The 17,742-nt window shown below is 40.4% G+C and overlaps 1 protein-coding gene and 1 long non-coding RNA gene across 2 annotated transcripts; both read right to left on the bottom strand.

Annotated features, from left to right (window-relative positions):
- Positions 1-988: 988 nt before the first annotated feature.
- On the bottom strand, positions 989-2,105 carry LOC133377624 (mas-related G-protein coupled receptor member H-like; the record flags this gene model as incomplete). The annotated part of the gene is made up of 1 exon (XM_061612018.1): positions 989-2,105. A coding segment is annotated over one exon (975 nt), but the record flags the coding sequence as incomplete, so codon positions are not given.
- A 43-nt stretch (positions 2,106-2,148) lies between these two features.
- LOC133376211 (uncharacterized) lies at positions 2,149-15,362 on the bottom strand. The gene is made up of 3 exons (XR_009760429.1): positions 15,240-15,362; positions 5,363-5,449; positions 2,149-2,223 (listed from the first exon to the last, which is right to left on the bottom strand). It is a non-coding gene; the product is annotated as an uncharacterized LOC133376211 (long non-coding RNA).
- Positions 15,363-17,742: the final 2,380 nt, after the last annotated feature.

Below are 17,742 nucleotides of genomic sequence, written 5' to 3'. Positions count from 1 at the left end.
CAGTTTGGGTGATGCAGATTATCTAAGGTGGGTTGGCCTTTAGCTGCAGGCAGGAAATTTTCTAACTGATTATTTGAGATTGGTGCACATTTTTCTTGCCATATTTTAATAAATATAACCTTTCCAGAGCTTGGAAAAGTTACTTTTTTGAACTACAACTCCCAGCAGCCCAATCCAGTGGCCATGCTGGCTGGGGCTAATGGGAGTTGTAGTTTTAAAAAGTAACTTTTCCAAGCTCTGCTTTTACCAATACCTGTTGTTAAGTCTTCATTCCAGATGTGGGGCAACTAACAGCAGCAGCAGCAACAGCCACCAGTTGTACAAAAGCAGACATTGTGCAGAAATATTTATTAATGCTAAATTAATTTGTCAGCTAAATACAAGGAAACTGCTATTTCAAAATATTTCAGCACTTACGGAACAATACTATGAATCCATTGTTTGGTGCAAACATTCTTATTCATATACTGCCACAAGTTTTGAGACAAACATAAGCAATAAGGTCCCCATCTGCACTATTCTAACCATCATCATTCCACTTTAAATAGTCATGGCTTCCCACAAAGAATACTGGGAACTGTAGTTTGTAAAGGGTGCAGAGAGTTGTTAGGAGACCCTTATTACTCTCACAGAACTACAATTCTCAGAGTGGTTTAACGGTTAATCCCTATTCCCAGGGAACTCTGGGAAATGTAGCTGTGTAAAGGGAATAGGGGTTCTCTTAACAAACTACAGGATTATTTAAAGGGAAACCATGACAGTTTAAAGTGGTATGATACTGCTTTAAATGTATAGTGTAGATGAGGCCAAGGGTTAGTTTCTTTGTTTTTCCCTGAGGATGTTACAATTTATCATTTTCTGAGACAAGAACAAAGGCAGAGGTGCAAATGCACTGGGGGAAGGGGATGAATTTCAACAATCTGAAATGGTGTAGGAACGGAACCAAAAAGCACATAAAATAGTAAGAAGTAAAACCTTCCTCCCCCCATCAAATGAAACAAAACAAAGCCCAGATCCAGAGGAAGTACACGGGGAAGAAAAGGAACTAGTCAGTTGAACTGGAGGCCAAATGGAAGCGACACATTTAGAAACCCTTTCAGAAGTACTGTAGGGAGTTGAATTTACAAAGCTCAGGGGACTGTTTCTTCCATCCCCTCAAGGCAATTGGCATAATCGCTCTGCTTCTCACTGTGACTGTTTCCTTGTATAGGGTTAGGACATGAAGTTGGACTTGTGAAGGATCTCAGAGGTGGCATGGGGAACAACTGTTCTTCTCTACATCCTTCATCTTCCTGGAAAAGGCTCTGGAGGGTGACCACCATACTCCCCCTACAACAACCCATCTGCTTTCTCCCAGCTTGGTAACAAATCAATGGTTTAATGCTGCAGTTAATGGAGGCGGATAAGAAGCAAAGTTCCGGGATATAGGGGTGATAGATATATGCTCTAGTGAAGTAAAAGGCATTGAGTGGAAAAGTAAAGAAGAGGAAGGAGAGTAGAGTGAGCAAGATCATTTTTAAAGGTTGCTGGTGGTGTGATTTAAAAGAGATTTTGATGAAAAGTGTCAGAATGGAGACAATGATGGATTTTGTGGAAATCAGCACATTGATGATAAAACAGGGCCTCAGGAAAGAAATGGCAAAGGGATCAGTCATATCAAAAGCAATCTGAATCCCAGACAGCATGAAAGAGAAGACCCAGATTAGGACACATGCTTTGAAGGACAAACGTGGTAGGTATTGACTGAGGCCATTCCAAGTTGGGAAGAGGACAGACCAGCAGAGGGCAATACTGATGGCTGTCAGTAGAAGTTGGCCAATGGTGTACATAGACTGGACTAGCCCCCCAAATACTAAGAAAAGAACAGATAGGACTATATAATCTGTTTCACTACTCAGAACACAAGATACAGTAATAAAAAATAGCAGTATGAGGACTACCAAGATATCAGCAACAGCCAACATCAGCATGCTGATGGTGAAAAAATCCTTTTTAATGTGGAAGCCAAGAATCCAGATGACAGTTCCATTTGCGAAAAGTCCCAAAACGCAGACAACTAAAATGAGGAGCTTGATATAAACGTTTGCTGCATTTTCATAGAAATATACAATGGGGTCATGTTCATGCAGGGTACCAGTGCCAGTCTCACTGTATGTAAAACTGGTCATTATGCTCAGTTGTTTTCCTTTGGGCTGCTTAAGTCTTCTTCTATAGATCCTCCTGCTAAGAGAAAAGAGATAGGCCAATTCAGTTCCTGCTGTTGAACCTCAAGACTAGGGATGGGGGAGAAATTTGATTCAGTTGTCACTGAAACCTATCAAATTAATACTTTTTGAAACAATATGAAGACCAAAACACAGCCGTCCTTTGAAATCCACATTTCTCTGAATTTTGCAAAGTAGTTCTCCAGCCAAGAAATGTGTACAAAAATGCGTATACCAGGTAAAGTGTGCATATATTAGTGGAAATAACACTAAAATGTATTATATTAGGGACACTTGCTTGCAAAAATGTGTATGTTCTCTTAGGAGAGATTTGCTCTAATGGTGCTGACAAATTATTATTATTATTATTATTATTATTATTATTATTATTATTATTATTATTATTATTTATACCCCGCCATTTTTCCAAAACTGGAACTCATGGCGGCTTCCAGATAAAAAATACATATAATTAAAAACATACAAAGTCTACATTAAAATAAGATTAAACTATTTCCAATATTAAAACCATACACACATATAGCTAAAAAAGTTCAAACTAGTTTAAAAATGATATAATAGACATTAGCAATGCAGCACCCTTCACGCCCTATCCTTAGCCTTCAATTCCAAAGGCTTGTTGGAATAGGAAGGTATTTGCTTGTCGGCAGAAGGACTGCAAAGAGGAGGTCATTCTTACCTCCCTAGGAAGGGAATTCCAAAGCCTAGGGGCAGCCACCGAGAAGGCCCTCTCACGCGTCCCCACCAGTCGTACTTGAGAAGATGTGGGTATTGAGAGAAGGGCCTCTCCTGAGGATCTCAGGGCCCGGGCAGGCTCATACAAGGAGATACGGTCTGATATATGAGGAAATCATTTTTTCCCCAGAAATGTGGAGAACTGCATTTAAGATGAGGGGGGAAATGAGAAACTTGGAGAAGTGAAACTGACAGTGGTGTCCATCCCTTCTCAAGAATCTAGCTATGGATTTATTAGTCGTGTGCCAAAACCTGTCCTCCAGATTCTCAAAGATTTTACTTCCCCCTGTGAAAGAGGCTTGCATTTTTCTTTTTTACTCTTTCTCAGGACACTTAAGAATTTTTATTTATGTATTATGGGTGTAGAGTTTATTTATTTATTTATATCCCACCCTTCCTCCCTGCAGTAGGAGCCTAGGACAGCAAACAAAAGCATTAAAAACACTCTTTTAGAATAAATAATAAAAACAGACCTTAAAATATATTAAAACAAAACATGCTTAAAAACATGTTCAAACAAAACATTTTTTAAAAGGTTTAAAAACATCTTAGAAAGCAATTCTGACACAGACACAGACTGGGATAAGGTCTCTACTTCAAAGGTTTGTTGAAAAAGGAAGGTCTTCAGCAGGCACTGAAAAGATGACAGAGTTGAGCTTACCTTAATGTTCGGAGGTAATGGATGTGTCTTTATTTCCATCAGACCAGGAACAGAGAACCTTTGGCCCGCCAAGAATTTACTGAACTACAACTCCCATCATCCCTGGGTATTGGCCATGTTTGGTGGGGTTGATGGGAGTTGTAGTTCAGCAACATCTGGAGGGTCAAAGGTTCCCCACCCCTGCATTCAATGCTCTTCAGGCTCCCTGACTGCCTGAGCTTCCAGATCTGAAAAAGCCCCATAGGAGCATTGTCTGATGAGGTTTCCCTGAGCTTTAATTGAAGCAGGGGAAGCCTGGCAAGCTTCTTACTAAGTACCTGAGAAGTTGATTTTGATTTTGTCCTACCTGGGTTTAAAAAACCAAAAAACCATACCAATAACTTTAAAAGTAAAAAAAAGATTTTACTTTTTTAAAAAAGGTGGACAGCTGTCAGGCATACAGTAAGCAGCCTCCCCACCTTCCCATAAGAACATAAGATGAGCCTGCTGGATCAGGCCAGTGGACAATCTAGTCCAGCATCCTGTTTCCACTGTGGCCAACCAGATGCAACAGCACTTCCCCCCTGCTCTTTTGAGCAGCTGGAATTCAGAAGTATACCAACAACAACTGTGGAGGCAGTATGCTTACAGGAAAACCTAACTGGGGACTTAATGCATTTTTCAGGAAATGTGGGCATCATGGAAGAGATGGCAAGGAGCATGAAAGTAAGCTCATAAAAATTCCCTTTGTAAGTGCAGCAAAACCCCTGCACCACACCAGTGAGAGTTTCGCCACCATTTTCTTTCCCCTTTGACAATGGTCAAATGAAATTTCTTCTCTCATTTATTGCTTGGGAATGGTTTAAAAAAAACACTGGGGGGGGGGAAATCAGCACAGCAGTACTACAGTTGAGCAGAATTACTATTTTTTTTAAATTTATTTATATCCTGCCCTTCCTCCCAGTAGGAGCCCAAGGTGGCAAACAAAAGCACTAAAAGCACTTTAAAACATCATACAAACAAAATTTAAAATATATTAAAACAAAACCTTCCCCCAGGCACCTGGTTAGCCGCTGTGAGAACAGGATGCTGGACTAGATGGGCCACTGGCCTGATCCAGCAGACTCTTCTTATGTTCTTAAAACATCTTTAAAGATTTTTTTTAAAAAGCTTTAAAGAGGATGCCAAATGAAGGGTATTATCACATATGGTGGTCATGCCCCAAGGTGATGGGATTTTGGAAAATGATTTTTACCCAGATTAAAGTTATAGTTAAATGGCCGTTGAGCATCTGTTGACAGCTGCTCAATGATCCATAACCAGCTTCTGGAGGGACCTTACCAGGGCCACAGCTGATTATTGGCATAAAAAAATGTGGCAACTGGCTGTGGCGGAAAATATCACTGCTAAAGTAAAAGTATTGAGGGGGCAAGTAAAAACTGACTATTTTATAGGAGAATGGTATAATTTCATTTGTTTTGTTAATGATGAAGCTAATAACATGATCCCTTCAGCACAATATTTACAGCTATGGAATGCTTGATCACCTTTACTGTATGAATGGAATTTGATAATGTTCCCATTCAGCATTTGACAACTTGAATACATCTTTAAATACTTACCCTATGGCTTCCTTTGTAGAGTTCAATTAGCCAGTTAATTAGTTTAGTTGTTTAATTTCTTGTTAATATATGGAAAGAACAATGAGAGACTCAGACTATTGACAGCAATAAGTGTAAAAGGATTTAGTATACTCCATTACCTGTAAGCAGTGTAGCCTGTTAAATTTTGTCTTTTGTTGTTGTGATTGCTGTATATTTTTCTGGAGTCAATGTAGATCTTTCTTTTTCTGTAAAAAATAAACAGTTTATTAAAAAAAATATTAAAACGATTCCAACACAGATGCAGACTGGGCTAAGGTCTCAGTGTAAAAGGCTTGTTGAAAGAAGGTCTTCAGTAGGCGCCAAAAAGATAACAGAGACTGTGTCTGTCTAATATTTAATGGGAGGGAATTCCAAAGGTGCCACAACACTAAAGGTCTGTTTCCTATGCTGTGCGGAATGGACCTCCCGATAAGATGGCATCTGCAGGAAGCCCTCACCTGCAAAGCGCAGTGATAGACTGGGTATATAAGGGATAAGACGGTCTTTCACCTATCCTGTTCTAAGCTTTGTACACCAAAAGTAGAACCTTGAACTTGGCCCAGTAGCAAATGCGCAGCCAGTGCAATTCTTTTAGCATGGGGTGACAGGTTGGCGATACCCTACCCCAGTGCCAACTATCAAGCAATTTTACTTCATGAATGTTATTTATAAGAGGTTCATGAATTGATCTTTTGGTGTCACAGAAACTGGGTTATCTTGGGTTAGAATTTCAAACTTTTCAGGGGGATAAAGTGTATACACCCCCTCTAGGATGCACACCTTACCGTGGTGAGGGGGTTTGAGAGTGTAGAAGAAGCTGAGAGCAGTGCTGTCAGGAGTCTAGAACAGACTCCTAGCAGGGGCACCCAAGGCAGAATGGTCAAAGCTGAGACACCAGACTAAGATGCATCCAGACTCAGAGGAAGGCAATGGTAAACCACCTCTGAATATCTCTTACCACGAAAACCCTATGAACAGAGTATCCAAAATGCAATACGAGATACTACTGGAAGATGAGACCCCCAGGTCAGAAGGCACTCACCGAGCTACTGGGAAGAACAAAGGACAAGTACGAGTAGCGCTGTGACTAATGATGCAGCTGGGTCAAAGCCGAAAGGAAGCCCAGAGGCTGATGCGCACAGATGCGAAAGGAGTTGTGTAATGCACACAATAGGGACATGAAATGTGAGAAGCATGAACCAGGGAAAGTTAGAAATTGTCAAGCAAGAAATGGAACATATCATAAGAACATAAGAACATAAGAAGAGCCTGCTGGATCAGGCCAGTGGCCCATCTAGTCCAGCATCCTGTTCTCACAGGGGCCAACCAGGTGCCTGGGGGAAGCCCGCAAGCAGGACCCGAGTGCAAGAACACTCTCCCCTCCTGAGGCTTCCGGCAACTGGTTTTCAGAAGCATGCTGCCTCTGACTAGGGTGGCAGAGCACAGCCATCATGGCTAGTAGCCATTGATAGCCCTGTCCTCCATGAATTTGTCTAATCTTCTTTTAAAGCCATCCAAGCTGGTGGCCATTACTGCATCTTGTGGGAGCAAATTCCATAGTTTAACTATGCGCTGAGTAAAGAAGTACTTCCTTTTGTCTGTCCTGAATCTTCCAACATTCAGCTTCTTTGAATGTCCACGAGTTCTAGTATTATGAGAGAGGGAGAAGAACTTTTCTCTATCCACTTTCTCAATGCCATGCATAATTTTATACACTTCTATCATGTCTCCTCTGACCCGCCTTTTCTCTAAACTAAAAAGCCCCAAATGCTGCAACCTTTCCGCATAAGGGAGTCGCTCCATCCCCTTGATCATTCTGGTTGCCCTCTTCTGAACCTTTTCCAACTCTATAATATCCTTTTTGAGATGAGGCGACCAGAACTGTACACAGTATTCCAAATGCGGCCGCACCATAGATTTATACAACGGCATTATGATATTGGCTCTTTTATTTTCAATACCTTTCCTAATTATTGCTAGCATGGAATTTGCCTTTTTCACAGCTGCCGCATACTGGATCGACATTTTCATCGTGCTGTCCACTACAACCCCGAGGTCTTTCTCCTGGTCAGTCACCGCCAGTTCAGACCCCATGAGCGTATATGTGAAATTAAGATTTTTTGCTCCAATATGCATAATTTTACACTTGTTTATATTGAATTGCATTTGCCATTTTTCCGCCCATTCACTCAGTTTGGAGAGGTCTTTTTGGAGCTCTTCGCAATCCCTTTTTGTTTTAACAACCCTGAACAATTTAGTGTCGTCAGCAAACTTGGCCACTTCACTGCTCACTCCTAATTCTAGGTCATTAATGAACAAGTTGAAAAGTACAGGTCCCAATACCGATCCTTCAGGGACTCCACTTTCTACAGCCCTCCATTGGGAGAACTGTCCGTTTATTCCTACTCTCTGCTTTCTGCTTCTTAACCAATTCCTTATCCACAAGAGGACCTCTCCTCTTATTCCATGACTGCTAAGCTTCCTCAGAAGCCTTTGGTGAGGTACCTTGTCAAACGCTTTTTGAAAGTCTAAGTACACTATGTCCACTGGATCACCTCTATCTATATGCTTGTTGACACTCTCAAAGAATTCTAATAGGTTACTGAGACAGGACTTTCCCTTGCAGAAGCCATGCTGGCTCTGCTTCAGCAAGGCTTGTTCTTCTATGTGCTTAGTTAATCTAGCTTTAATCATACTTTCTACCAGTTTTCCAGGGACAGAAGTTAAGCTAACTGGCCTGTAATTTCCGGGATCCCCTCTGGATCCCTTTTTGAAGATTGGCGTTACATTTGCCACTTTCCAGTCCTCAGGCACGGAGGAGGACCCGAGGGACAAGTTACATATTTTAGTTAGCAGATCAGCAATTTCACCTTTGAGTTCTTTGAGAACTCTCGGGTGGATGCCATCCGGGCCCGGTGATTTGTCAGTTTTTATATTGTCCATTAAGCTTAGAACTTCCTCTCTCGTTACCACTATTTGTCTTAGTTCCTCAGAATCCCTTCCCGCAAATGTTAGTTCAGGTTCAGGGATCTGCCCTATATCTTCCACTGTGAAGACAGATGCAAAGAATTCATTTAGCTTCTCTGCAATCTCCTTATCGTTCTTTAGTACACCTTTGACTCCCTTATCATCCAAGGGTCCAATTGTCTCCCTAGATGGTCTCCTGCTTTGAATGTATTTATAGAATTTTTTGTTGTTGGTTTTTATGTTCTTAGCAATGTGCTCCTCAAATTCTTTTTTAGCATCCCTTATTGTCTTCTTGCATTTCTTTTGCCAGAGTTTGTGTTCTTTTTTATTTTCTTCATTCGGACAAGACTTCCATTTTCTGAAGGAAGACTTTTTGCCTCTAAGAGCTTCCTTGACTTTGCTCGTTAACCATGCTGGCATCTTCTTGGCCCTGGTGGTACCTTTTCTGATCTGCGGTATGCACTCCAGTTGAGCTTCTAATAGAGTGTTTTTAAACAACTTCCAAGCATTTTCGAGTGATGTGACCCTCTGGACTTTGTTTTTCAGCTTTCTTTTTACCAATCCCCTCATTTTTGTGAAGTTTCCTCTTTTGAAGTCAAATGTGACCGTGTTGGATTTTCTTGGCAATTGGCCAGTTACATGTATGTTTAATTTAATAGCACTGTGGTCACTGCTCCCAATCGGTTCAACAACACTTACATCTCGCACCAGGTCCCGGTCCCCACTGAGGATTAAGAACAGGGTTGCCATCCCTCTGGTCGGTTCCATGACCAACTGGTCTAGGGAATAGTCATTTAGAATATCTAGAAACTTTGCTTCTTTGTCATGACTGGAACACATATGCAGCCAGTCTATGTCCGGGTAGTTGAAGTCACCCATTACTACCACATTTGGATGCTTCCTCAATTTCATATCTCATCTCAAGGTCTCCGTGAGCATTTTGATCAGGGGGACGATAGATCGTTCCCAGTATTAAGTCCCTCCTGGGGCACGGTATCACCACCCACAACGATTCTGTGGAGGAGTCTGCCTCTTTTGGGGTTTCGAGCTTGTTGGATTCAATGCCTTCTTTCACGTATAGAGCGACTCCGCCACCAATACGTCCTTCCCTGTCCTTCCGATATAGTTTATATCCAGGGATAACCGTATCCCACTGGTTTTCTCCATTCCACCAGGTCTCCGTTATGCTCACTATATCAATGCTCTTCTCTAAGACCAAGCACTCCAGTTCTCCCATCTTATCAACATTACAATACTTGGCGTGAGTGAATTAAAATGGACAGAATTGGGACATTTTCAATCAGGCAACTACAAAATATTTTATGCAGGAAATGAGAAATTAAGAAGAAATGGAGTTGCTTTAATAGTGAGAAGCGATGTAGCAAAAGCAATTAGGAGCTACAATGCAAGGTCTGAGCAAGTGATATCAATGAGATTAAATGGGAAACCTATTAGCATAACCATCATCCAAGTCTATGCTCCAACAGCAAATACAAAAGAAGAGGAATTGAAGAGATTTTACACAGAAGTACAGGAAGAAATCAATCACACACCAAAACAAGATGTGCTGATAATCATGGGGGGCTGCAATGCAAAAGTAGGGAACAGAGAAGAACCAGAAGAACTATGGAGTGCAGTCAGAGACATTATCAGGGAAGAATGCAAAAAGACAATACCTCTAGTTAAAAAGAGAGACAGACCTCAACGGATGACTGAAGAAACTCTTAAAATGGTTAAAGAGAGAAGGAAAGCAAAAGCAAGAGGAGATAGAAACACAATCAGAACCCTAAATGCAACAATACAGTGATTAGTACGTAGGGACAAAGAGAACTATTACAATAGTTATTGTATAGAAATAGAAGAGGACAACAAAAAGGGAAGAACAAGAGCCCTATTCCAAAAGATTAGAGAAATGAAAGGCAAATTTATACCAAGAGTAGAGATGTTGAATATCAAGAGGGGAACACACTGACTGACCGAGATGAAATAAAAGGAAGATGGAAGCAATACACTGAAGAACTCTATAAAAGAGATGCAAGGATGACAGATTCATTCATGGAGGAACCGTATGATGCAGAACGACAAATTTTCGAATGTGAGAGAAAGCTGCTCTTAAAATACTTGGAAGAAACAAATCACAAGGAATAGATGGCATACCAATAGAGATGCTACAAGCTACTGAGACTGAATCTGTCCAAATTTTGACAAAACCTTGTCAACAAACATGGAAAAGAAAACAATGGCCCACAGACTGGAAGTGTTCAATATACATCCCAATTCCAAAGAAAGGGGATCCCAGGGAATGCAGTAATTTTATAACTATTGCCTTAATATCCCATGCAAGTAAAGTAATGCTCAAGATTCTACAACAAAGGCTCTTACCATATATGGAGCAAGAAATGCCAGACATCCAAGCTGGATTTAGAAAGGGAAGAGGCACCAGAGATCATATCACAAACATATGTAACGGAGCAAGGAATTTCAGAAGAAAACCAGACTACAGCAAAGCCTTTGATTGTGTAGATCATGAAAACTATGGAATGCTTTAAAAGAAATGGGGGTGCCACAGCATCTGATTGTCCTGATGTGCAACCTATACTCTGGACAAGAGGCTACTGTAAGGACAGAATATGGAGAAACCGATGGGTTCCCCATCGGAAGGGGTGTGAGACAGGGGTGTATTTTATCATCCTATTTGTTTAATCTATATGCAGACCATATCATACAGAAAGTGGGATTGGACCATGATGAAGGAGGTGTGAAAATTGGAGGGAGAAATATCAATAATTTAAGGTATGCAGATGATACCATACTACTAGCAGAAACCAGTAATGATTTGAAATGAATGCTGATGAAAGTTAAGGAGGAAAGCACAAAAGCAGGACTACAGCTGAACGTCAAAAAGACTAGAGTAATGACAACAGAAGATTTATGTAACTTTACAGTTGACAATGAGGACATTGAACTTGTCAAGGATTATCAATACCTCGGCACAGTCATTAACTTAACCAAAATGGAGACACTAGTCAAGAAATCAGAAGAAGGCTAGGACTGGGGAGGGCCGCTGTGGGAGAACTAGAAAAGTTCCTCAAATGCAAAGATGTATCACTGAACACCAAAGTCAGGATCATTCAGACCATGGTATTCCCGATCTCTATGTATGGATGTGAAAGTTGGACAGTGAAAAAAGCAGGTATGAGAAAAATCAACTCCTTTGAAATGTGGTGTTAGAGGAGAGCTTTGCGCATACCATGTAATGCAAAAAAGACAAATAATTGGGTGTTAGAACAAATTAAACCAGAACTGCCACTAGAAGCGAAAATGATGAAACTGAAGTTATCATACTTTGGACACATAATGAGAAGACATGATTCACTAGAGAAGGCCATAATACTGGGAGAAGGGAGTAGAAAAAGAGGAAGGCCAAACAAGAGATGGATTGATTCCATAAAGGAAGCCACAGACCTGAACTTACAAGATCTGAACAGGGTGGTTCATGACAGATCCTTTTGGAGGTCGCTGATTCATAGGGTCGCCATAAGTCGTAATCGACTTGAAGGCACGTAACAACAACAAAGAGTATACACAGTTCAAAACTATATGGTTATTCAGTCAGCTGTCCAGGTGCTAACTGTTGATGAACACCTTCAAGGGCCCTGCTCTCTATTGTTCTCTATTCTTAAATCTGTCAGTTAGTATTAGGTGCTAATAATCCTGCTCAACTCCTGTTTAAGGACTCATATTTAGCTTTTCTTAAAGTCTTGGGTGGCCGTATGTCCTCCTCCGTTTGATGGACTGTCATGGTGCAATGCTCTATTTGTAGAGGATTCCTTCAGGTAGAGGATTGTCCCCTGACAGCCCATCAAACAGAGAAGATGGTAGTCCCCCCTTGCATTTAATAGCTATATTGGCAAGATTAGAAATATAATTCAGAAGTACTGGTACCTTATTGAAGGTATGCTTGGGAGCCAGCAGGGCTCTATGTTTGCCTATAGATACCACATAAATCTTAGAGATGTATTGGTGCACAGTGCATGTAGATCAAGGCCTACATTTACAGATCAAAGCCTAGATAGGAGGTAACTGAGAGGTAAATGTTTATGTGGGCACTCCAGTGTATGCGGAAACTGTTTCAATGAGAGAAAGAGAAAAAAGTGAACCCTGTGGACAGTGCTAAATTTGTTTATAATGGTTTATTGAGTTGCAGTAATAAATGTGATCACATGCCCATGTCCTAAGGTGCATGTAGTTATGACAGCCAGAACAATTGAAGCTAGGATCTGTGAGCATAGACGTTATATCAAGAATCAAGATTTGCAAGCATCTCTAGTTCAACACTTTGTTCAGTATGGGGATAATGGGTTGTGCTAAGGGTAATGGGTAGCACGAAGGAGATTGTTCTGTCAGTGCAAGGATTTCTGCTTGCCTAATGGAATGATCTCCCTCTTCTCCCCCTGCACCCTGTTCTAGGTGTTCACCTGACCCTCCACAGCATATTTGGGGAGGATGTGGGAGTGCTCAGTGGGAGGAAATGAAGTCCCTTTGTATTAGCAGGGATCCCCGCACTGGGCTGACTTCCACAAGTGCAACACATTAGCTGAATATACTCCAATGTGCAGGACCTGATATATTGCTGCATGGAAAGGGTTAAGGTCCATGGATCCCAATTACATCCTGATCAAACTGTTTGGGATTCATACTCTAAAGGCTAAATCACCTATGGGACTGACTGAGGAAGTGAACTAGATTGTAGTGAATGAAAGCCAGTTTGGTTGGCATTGTACAGTATATCCCTCATTATGGCTTCAGTACTGTATGACTTTAAATGGTTGGCCTTCTTGTATTTACGGAGATATGCTATGTTTTTGGGAAATGAATGTTTGAGGCACTTCTTATGAAACTGGGCACTTCCTTTTAAGGGAAGAGAAAGTCATTTGCAATTTACAATACTTCAAATTCATTTAGAGCTGTGCAGAGGAACCCACAATTTTCTGAGTGCTCATCTTTTAATAAGATGCATACATGAGGCATTCTATGGATAGACAATTATCATTAGTGTTAGTCATAATTGGTCTTTTTGCCTATATAATTTTATATTTATATTATCCAGATTTTTATTATCCAGTAATATTGTTATAATATCTTATCATGCATCTTTTTTTTTTACATTTGCAGGTGTTGTCACTGCACATTTTGTTTTTTTGCATTTATCTTCTTTCCTTGCTGCTTATTGTTTTAGAAATTAACCTTTGATATTTTGTATTTAGGCTAAACTGTGGATACACACACATATGTAATCAGGATCGCTGAAAAAGACTTGAAAGTCAAAACGTGTTTGGTGAAAGCTTCATAGTATAATTTTTAGATATTCATCAGTTACTGAGCTTCAGGGTTTTTAAAGTTTAGCTATTATGCAATAATTATAATTTTTATTTGCATGTGTTATATATAATTATTTTCAATATATTCATGCCTAAATGTATATTATGGTTTTAGGTTTGATTCAGCCTCTTTCTTTCATAATCACCCTAGATTTATGGCAAGGATTTTTAAATGTTTGGGTTTATTTGCAAATATATAATTTGAGTATAACTGGGGGGGGAAATAGCATAGCATACCTTCAGCCAGCAAATCCACTGTCCCCATATCAGATCTTCAGAGAGCTGCACTACTCACGGATTCTTTAATTTACAGCTCAAAATCTCTCTCTCTCTCTCTCTCTCAAAACCAATGTTCTCCTCCTATGTTTTCCTCTTGTGTTCTCTCAGCACACACAAATCTTGGGCTGCATTCAGACATGCAGCTTATTGTGTTAGTTTCCCTGATTATAATGGTAGTGCTTCTGTCCCAGGCCACATTCATGCTGTAAATGTATGCCACTATTATTCCACTTTAAACAGTCATGGTTTCCCCTGAAGAATCCTAGGAAGTGTAGTTTGTGAAGGCTGCTGAGAGCTGTTAGGAAAGCCATATTGTAGCGCTGTGGGGAGAATAGGGATCTCCTAGCAACTCTCAGCACTCTTCACAAACTACACTTCCCAGGATTATTGTGTGAGGTAGGCCTGGTGTGACTATTTACGAAGGGACCCTGCACTTCTAAATTTGCCACTCCACTACTGGTGAGAGTACCTTGTCATGTCTCCATGAGACCCCTCTTCTTTTCACTTCTGACATTTTTGTGGGGTGTGTGTGTATGAGGGGGGACTGCTACCTGTGCCTATGCTGGAATATGTAGGCATACTGGCACAAAAAAAAGGCAGGAGTGATTGCATGCTGGGATACAGCACCACAGCTGGTCACACGAGCTGCAGTAGTGTGCTCATGGTAAAATGACAATTTAGCAGATGTTAGGGCTTGCAAAAGGATATTTCTGGAATCATTTATCATGAAAACAAACACTAGACTTCCACTATATTCCATTAGATTTCCACAACTGCCCCTTATGTCATGTGAAAGACCAAAAAGAAAAAGGAAAATTACGAGGTAAGGAACCATCAAGGAAACAAAATAAACTTCTATCTGACAGCACCGTTGATAAGATCACTCTTTGCTGAGGGTGGGGTGGTATGCTGTCAACCTCAAGAAATATCCAACAGTTACATGGCTACTGAAAAAGTAATTGAGGCTCATTTAAATTCACTCTCTCAACTTCTGCTTTGGTGTTGACTATGCTTGGAACAGAAATCCCACTATTTTATTTATTAATAGAATGAAAGTTGGTGTCTCACAAGGACGGTCTTTAAACTTGTGACTACCATATTTAACATTTGCTTTGCATTTAAAGGTGGTGCAGCCAACAAGAAGAATGTTTCTGTCCTCATCTTTCAGAGATGAAGCTGCCTTGAGGAGGCTCCCCCATGTGATTTAATCAGACCTTCTATCAGTTTAGCCCTGTATTTGTCTCCTCAGACCACCAGTGGCTTCAAAAGGGTTGCCAACATCATATTACTTGAAATGAACCTGGGACCTTCTACATGCTACAGATATGTGTTGCTCTTGAGCTATGACATTATCCCCTTTCCCACATACCTGAGAGGAAGAATAGATCAGCAGTCTTAAGTTAGAATGATGAGAAGGCAAAAGTTTGGCACAATATCCTCTGATGGAAAGGCAGGTGATGGGAAAATGTGCTCACAAGTTTTTGCAAACCTAACTTCCAAGGAGGTGGGGAATGTGTTGTTTTCAAAACTCAGTGCTAGATGTACAAACGAAGATCCCACCCACTCTTCATCATTACTTTATCAGTTGCCATCTTCATATGTCAAGAGGAAAATGTTTTGTTTTTCTGGCCATCAAGATAATCATATGTGGGTTTAAGAGGGAGGAGACTCTTCCTGTGTTAGACAATCTTCAGAAGAACAGCTATGCAATTGGGTAAAGAAAAGGAAGGGAATCACACTCATGATTAAATACTCAATATTTCATTATTAGATTCATAGTTAGGCACCTGTTTTCTCAAAACAGTTACAAATATCTATAACAAGATTATTTGAAGCATAAGGGGAAAATATAAGTTGTGAGTCTTAATGGCCAGGTGCAGAACTACTTTTGGGGGAATATGGTTTTGCACATCTTTCTGCAAGTATGCTTCTTTAAAGGCAACAGACAAGATGGCAAATCTAGTTTGTCTGGGGGGGAGGGGCTCTGTTGCTTGAAGCTCGTGTAGTAATGAACAATGGGGTAGAACTGGGGGAGCTGACATGGTGTCCTCCACTTGTTATAGGACTACAAATCTTACCTGACTATCATACCTGGACCATTTGCAATGCTGGCTAGAGTCCGACAACATCTGGAGGGCATTACATGAAAAAGATCTCTCCTTTGAAATTTACACTTCTCTAAATTTTGTGAAGTACTTTTCCAATGAAATAATATATTTGTACATTTTTTATAGGAGTCCTCCGTGGCGCAGAGTAGTAAGCGGCGGTAATGCAGCCGAAGCTTTGCTCACGGCCGGAGTTCGATTCCAACGGAAGGAGGAAGTCGAATCTCCGGTAAAAGGGGTCGAGGTCCACTCAGCCTTCCATCCATCCGTGGTCGGTAAAATGAGTACCCGGCATATGCTGGGGGGTAAAGAAAGGCCGGGGATGGAACTGGCAATCCCACCCCATATATACGGTCTGCCTAGTAAACGTCGCAAGACGTCACCCTAAGAGTCGGAAACGACTCGCACTATAAGTGCGGGGACACCTTTACCTTTTTATTTTATTATTATTATTATTACATTTTTATAGTGTGCGTGTATATGAGGCTTGTGAGGTTTTCAGTTTTCGCCCAGAGACTCCAGATTTTTGGGGTCCTCCCTGGGTCTCCAGGTGAGTTTCCTTAATCTCCGGACTCTCAGCTTTTATTAGCCTTTTTAAAACATAAATTTCTAGGTGGTCTGGTGCAAGAGATATACACCAAAATGTCAGCTGCCCCCGCCCCCGCAACTTCTAGCTGGCTGCTCTAACCCCACCCTTTCAGGTTTGTAGCCAATAAGTGAAGACAGGTTTGTGATTGACAAGTGATTTGTTGACCTCCAGCCAATAACTAGAACCCAGTGCAAGGCCAGGTTTTTCCTGCATGTCTGAAAATCTAATAAGTCAGTTTATAACTTTCAGCAGCAGTAAAAGTCTCTGTGTGTAGGAGATCTAAATGCCATTACAATGTGTTATGCTTTTCTAATTATGAGGAGTCAATCTCGTTTAAATTTTCCTGGGCTGTTGAAGAGGGCAGTTCATTGACCTAATACATAGCCTGTTCTGAAAACCTTCCCAGTATGAAACTTTAATCCTTTACTCACTTTTCTGGGAGTAAAGCTGCAATGTTAATCCCACAAACCAGGAGTAAACCCCACTGAATTCAATTGGATTTACTTTTGAGTAGATATGGTTAGGATTGTGCTGTAAATTAATGGGACTTTTGAGTGAACAAAGGAAAGGATTGTGTTGGTGTTTTAAATCTTTTTCTTCAACTGCAATCCCATTTTTAAAGCAATTAAGCAGGGCTTACTTAGATGTCACTGCTTTTATTTCGTAGGAAACTAATACTAATTTTATTTCTAAAAAACTGTTCTTCAATGACCAACTGGTTTTGATAATAAACTATTATATGGAGTTTATGTATTTTTATGTCTCCAGTGTGTGTATATATGGAATCTTTCCAAAAACCCTGGGAGGTAGGGTTGGAAAGCAAAGAAGTAAATCCATTTAAAATCCAATAATCATAAAACAAATATAAAACAGTTGTAAAACAGCATAAAGTTTCATGATTCTGAATTTTGGGTTGGGTGAGTGAAGTTCCTTATCATTTGTGGTTGCAGTCCTGTGCACTCTTCCCTGTTTGAGTAAGCCCCATTGAATATATCAGGAATTGCTTCTGAGAAGGGATGCATAGGATTGCACTATAAATATCTTTACAGATATTTATAGTTGTGTAAATAATAAACATCTTTGACAGTCATGCTTATATAAATATTTCTTCATACTATGTCCCGATAAGTATCTGATTTCACATTATGGTTGTACATTATTATTTCCTCAAATTTTAA

The sequence above is a fragment of the Rhineura floridana genome, chromosome 1, assembly GCF_030035675.1.
Source record: "Rhineura floridana isolate rRhiFlo1 chromosome 1, rRhiFlo1.hap2, whole genome shotgun sequence".
NCBI classification, from domain to species: Eukaryota; Metazoa; Chordata; class Lepidosauria; order Squamata; family Rhineuridae; genus Rhineura; species Rhineura floridana.
The sequence above is the reverse complement of the archived record's forward strand: the minus strand, read 5'-3'. Positions and strand labels throughout refer to the sequence as shown.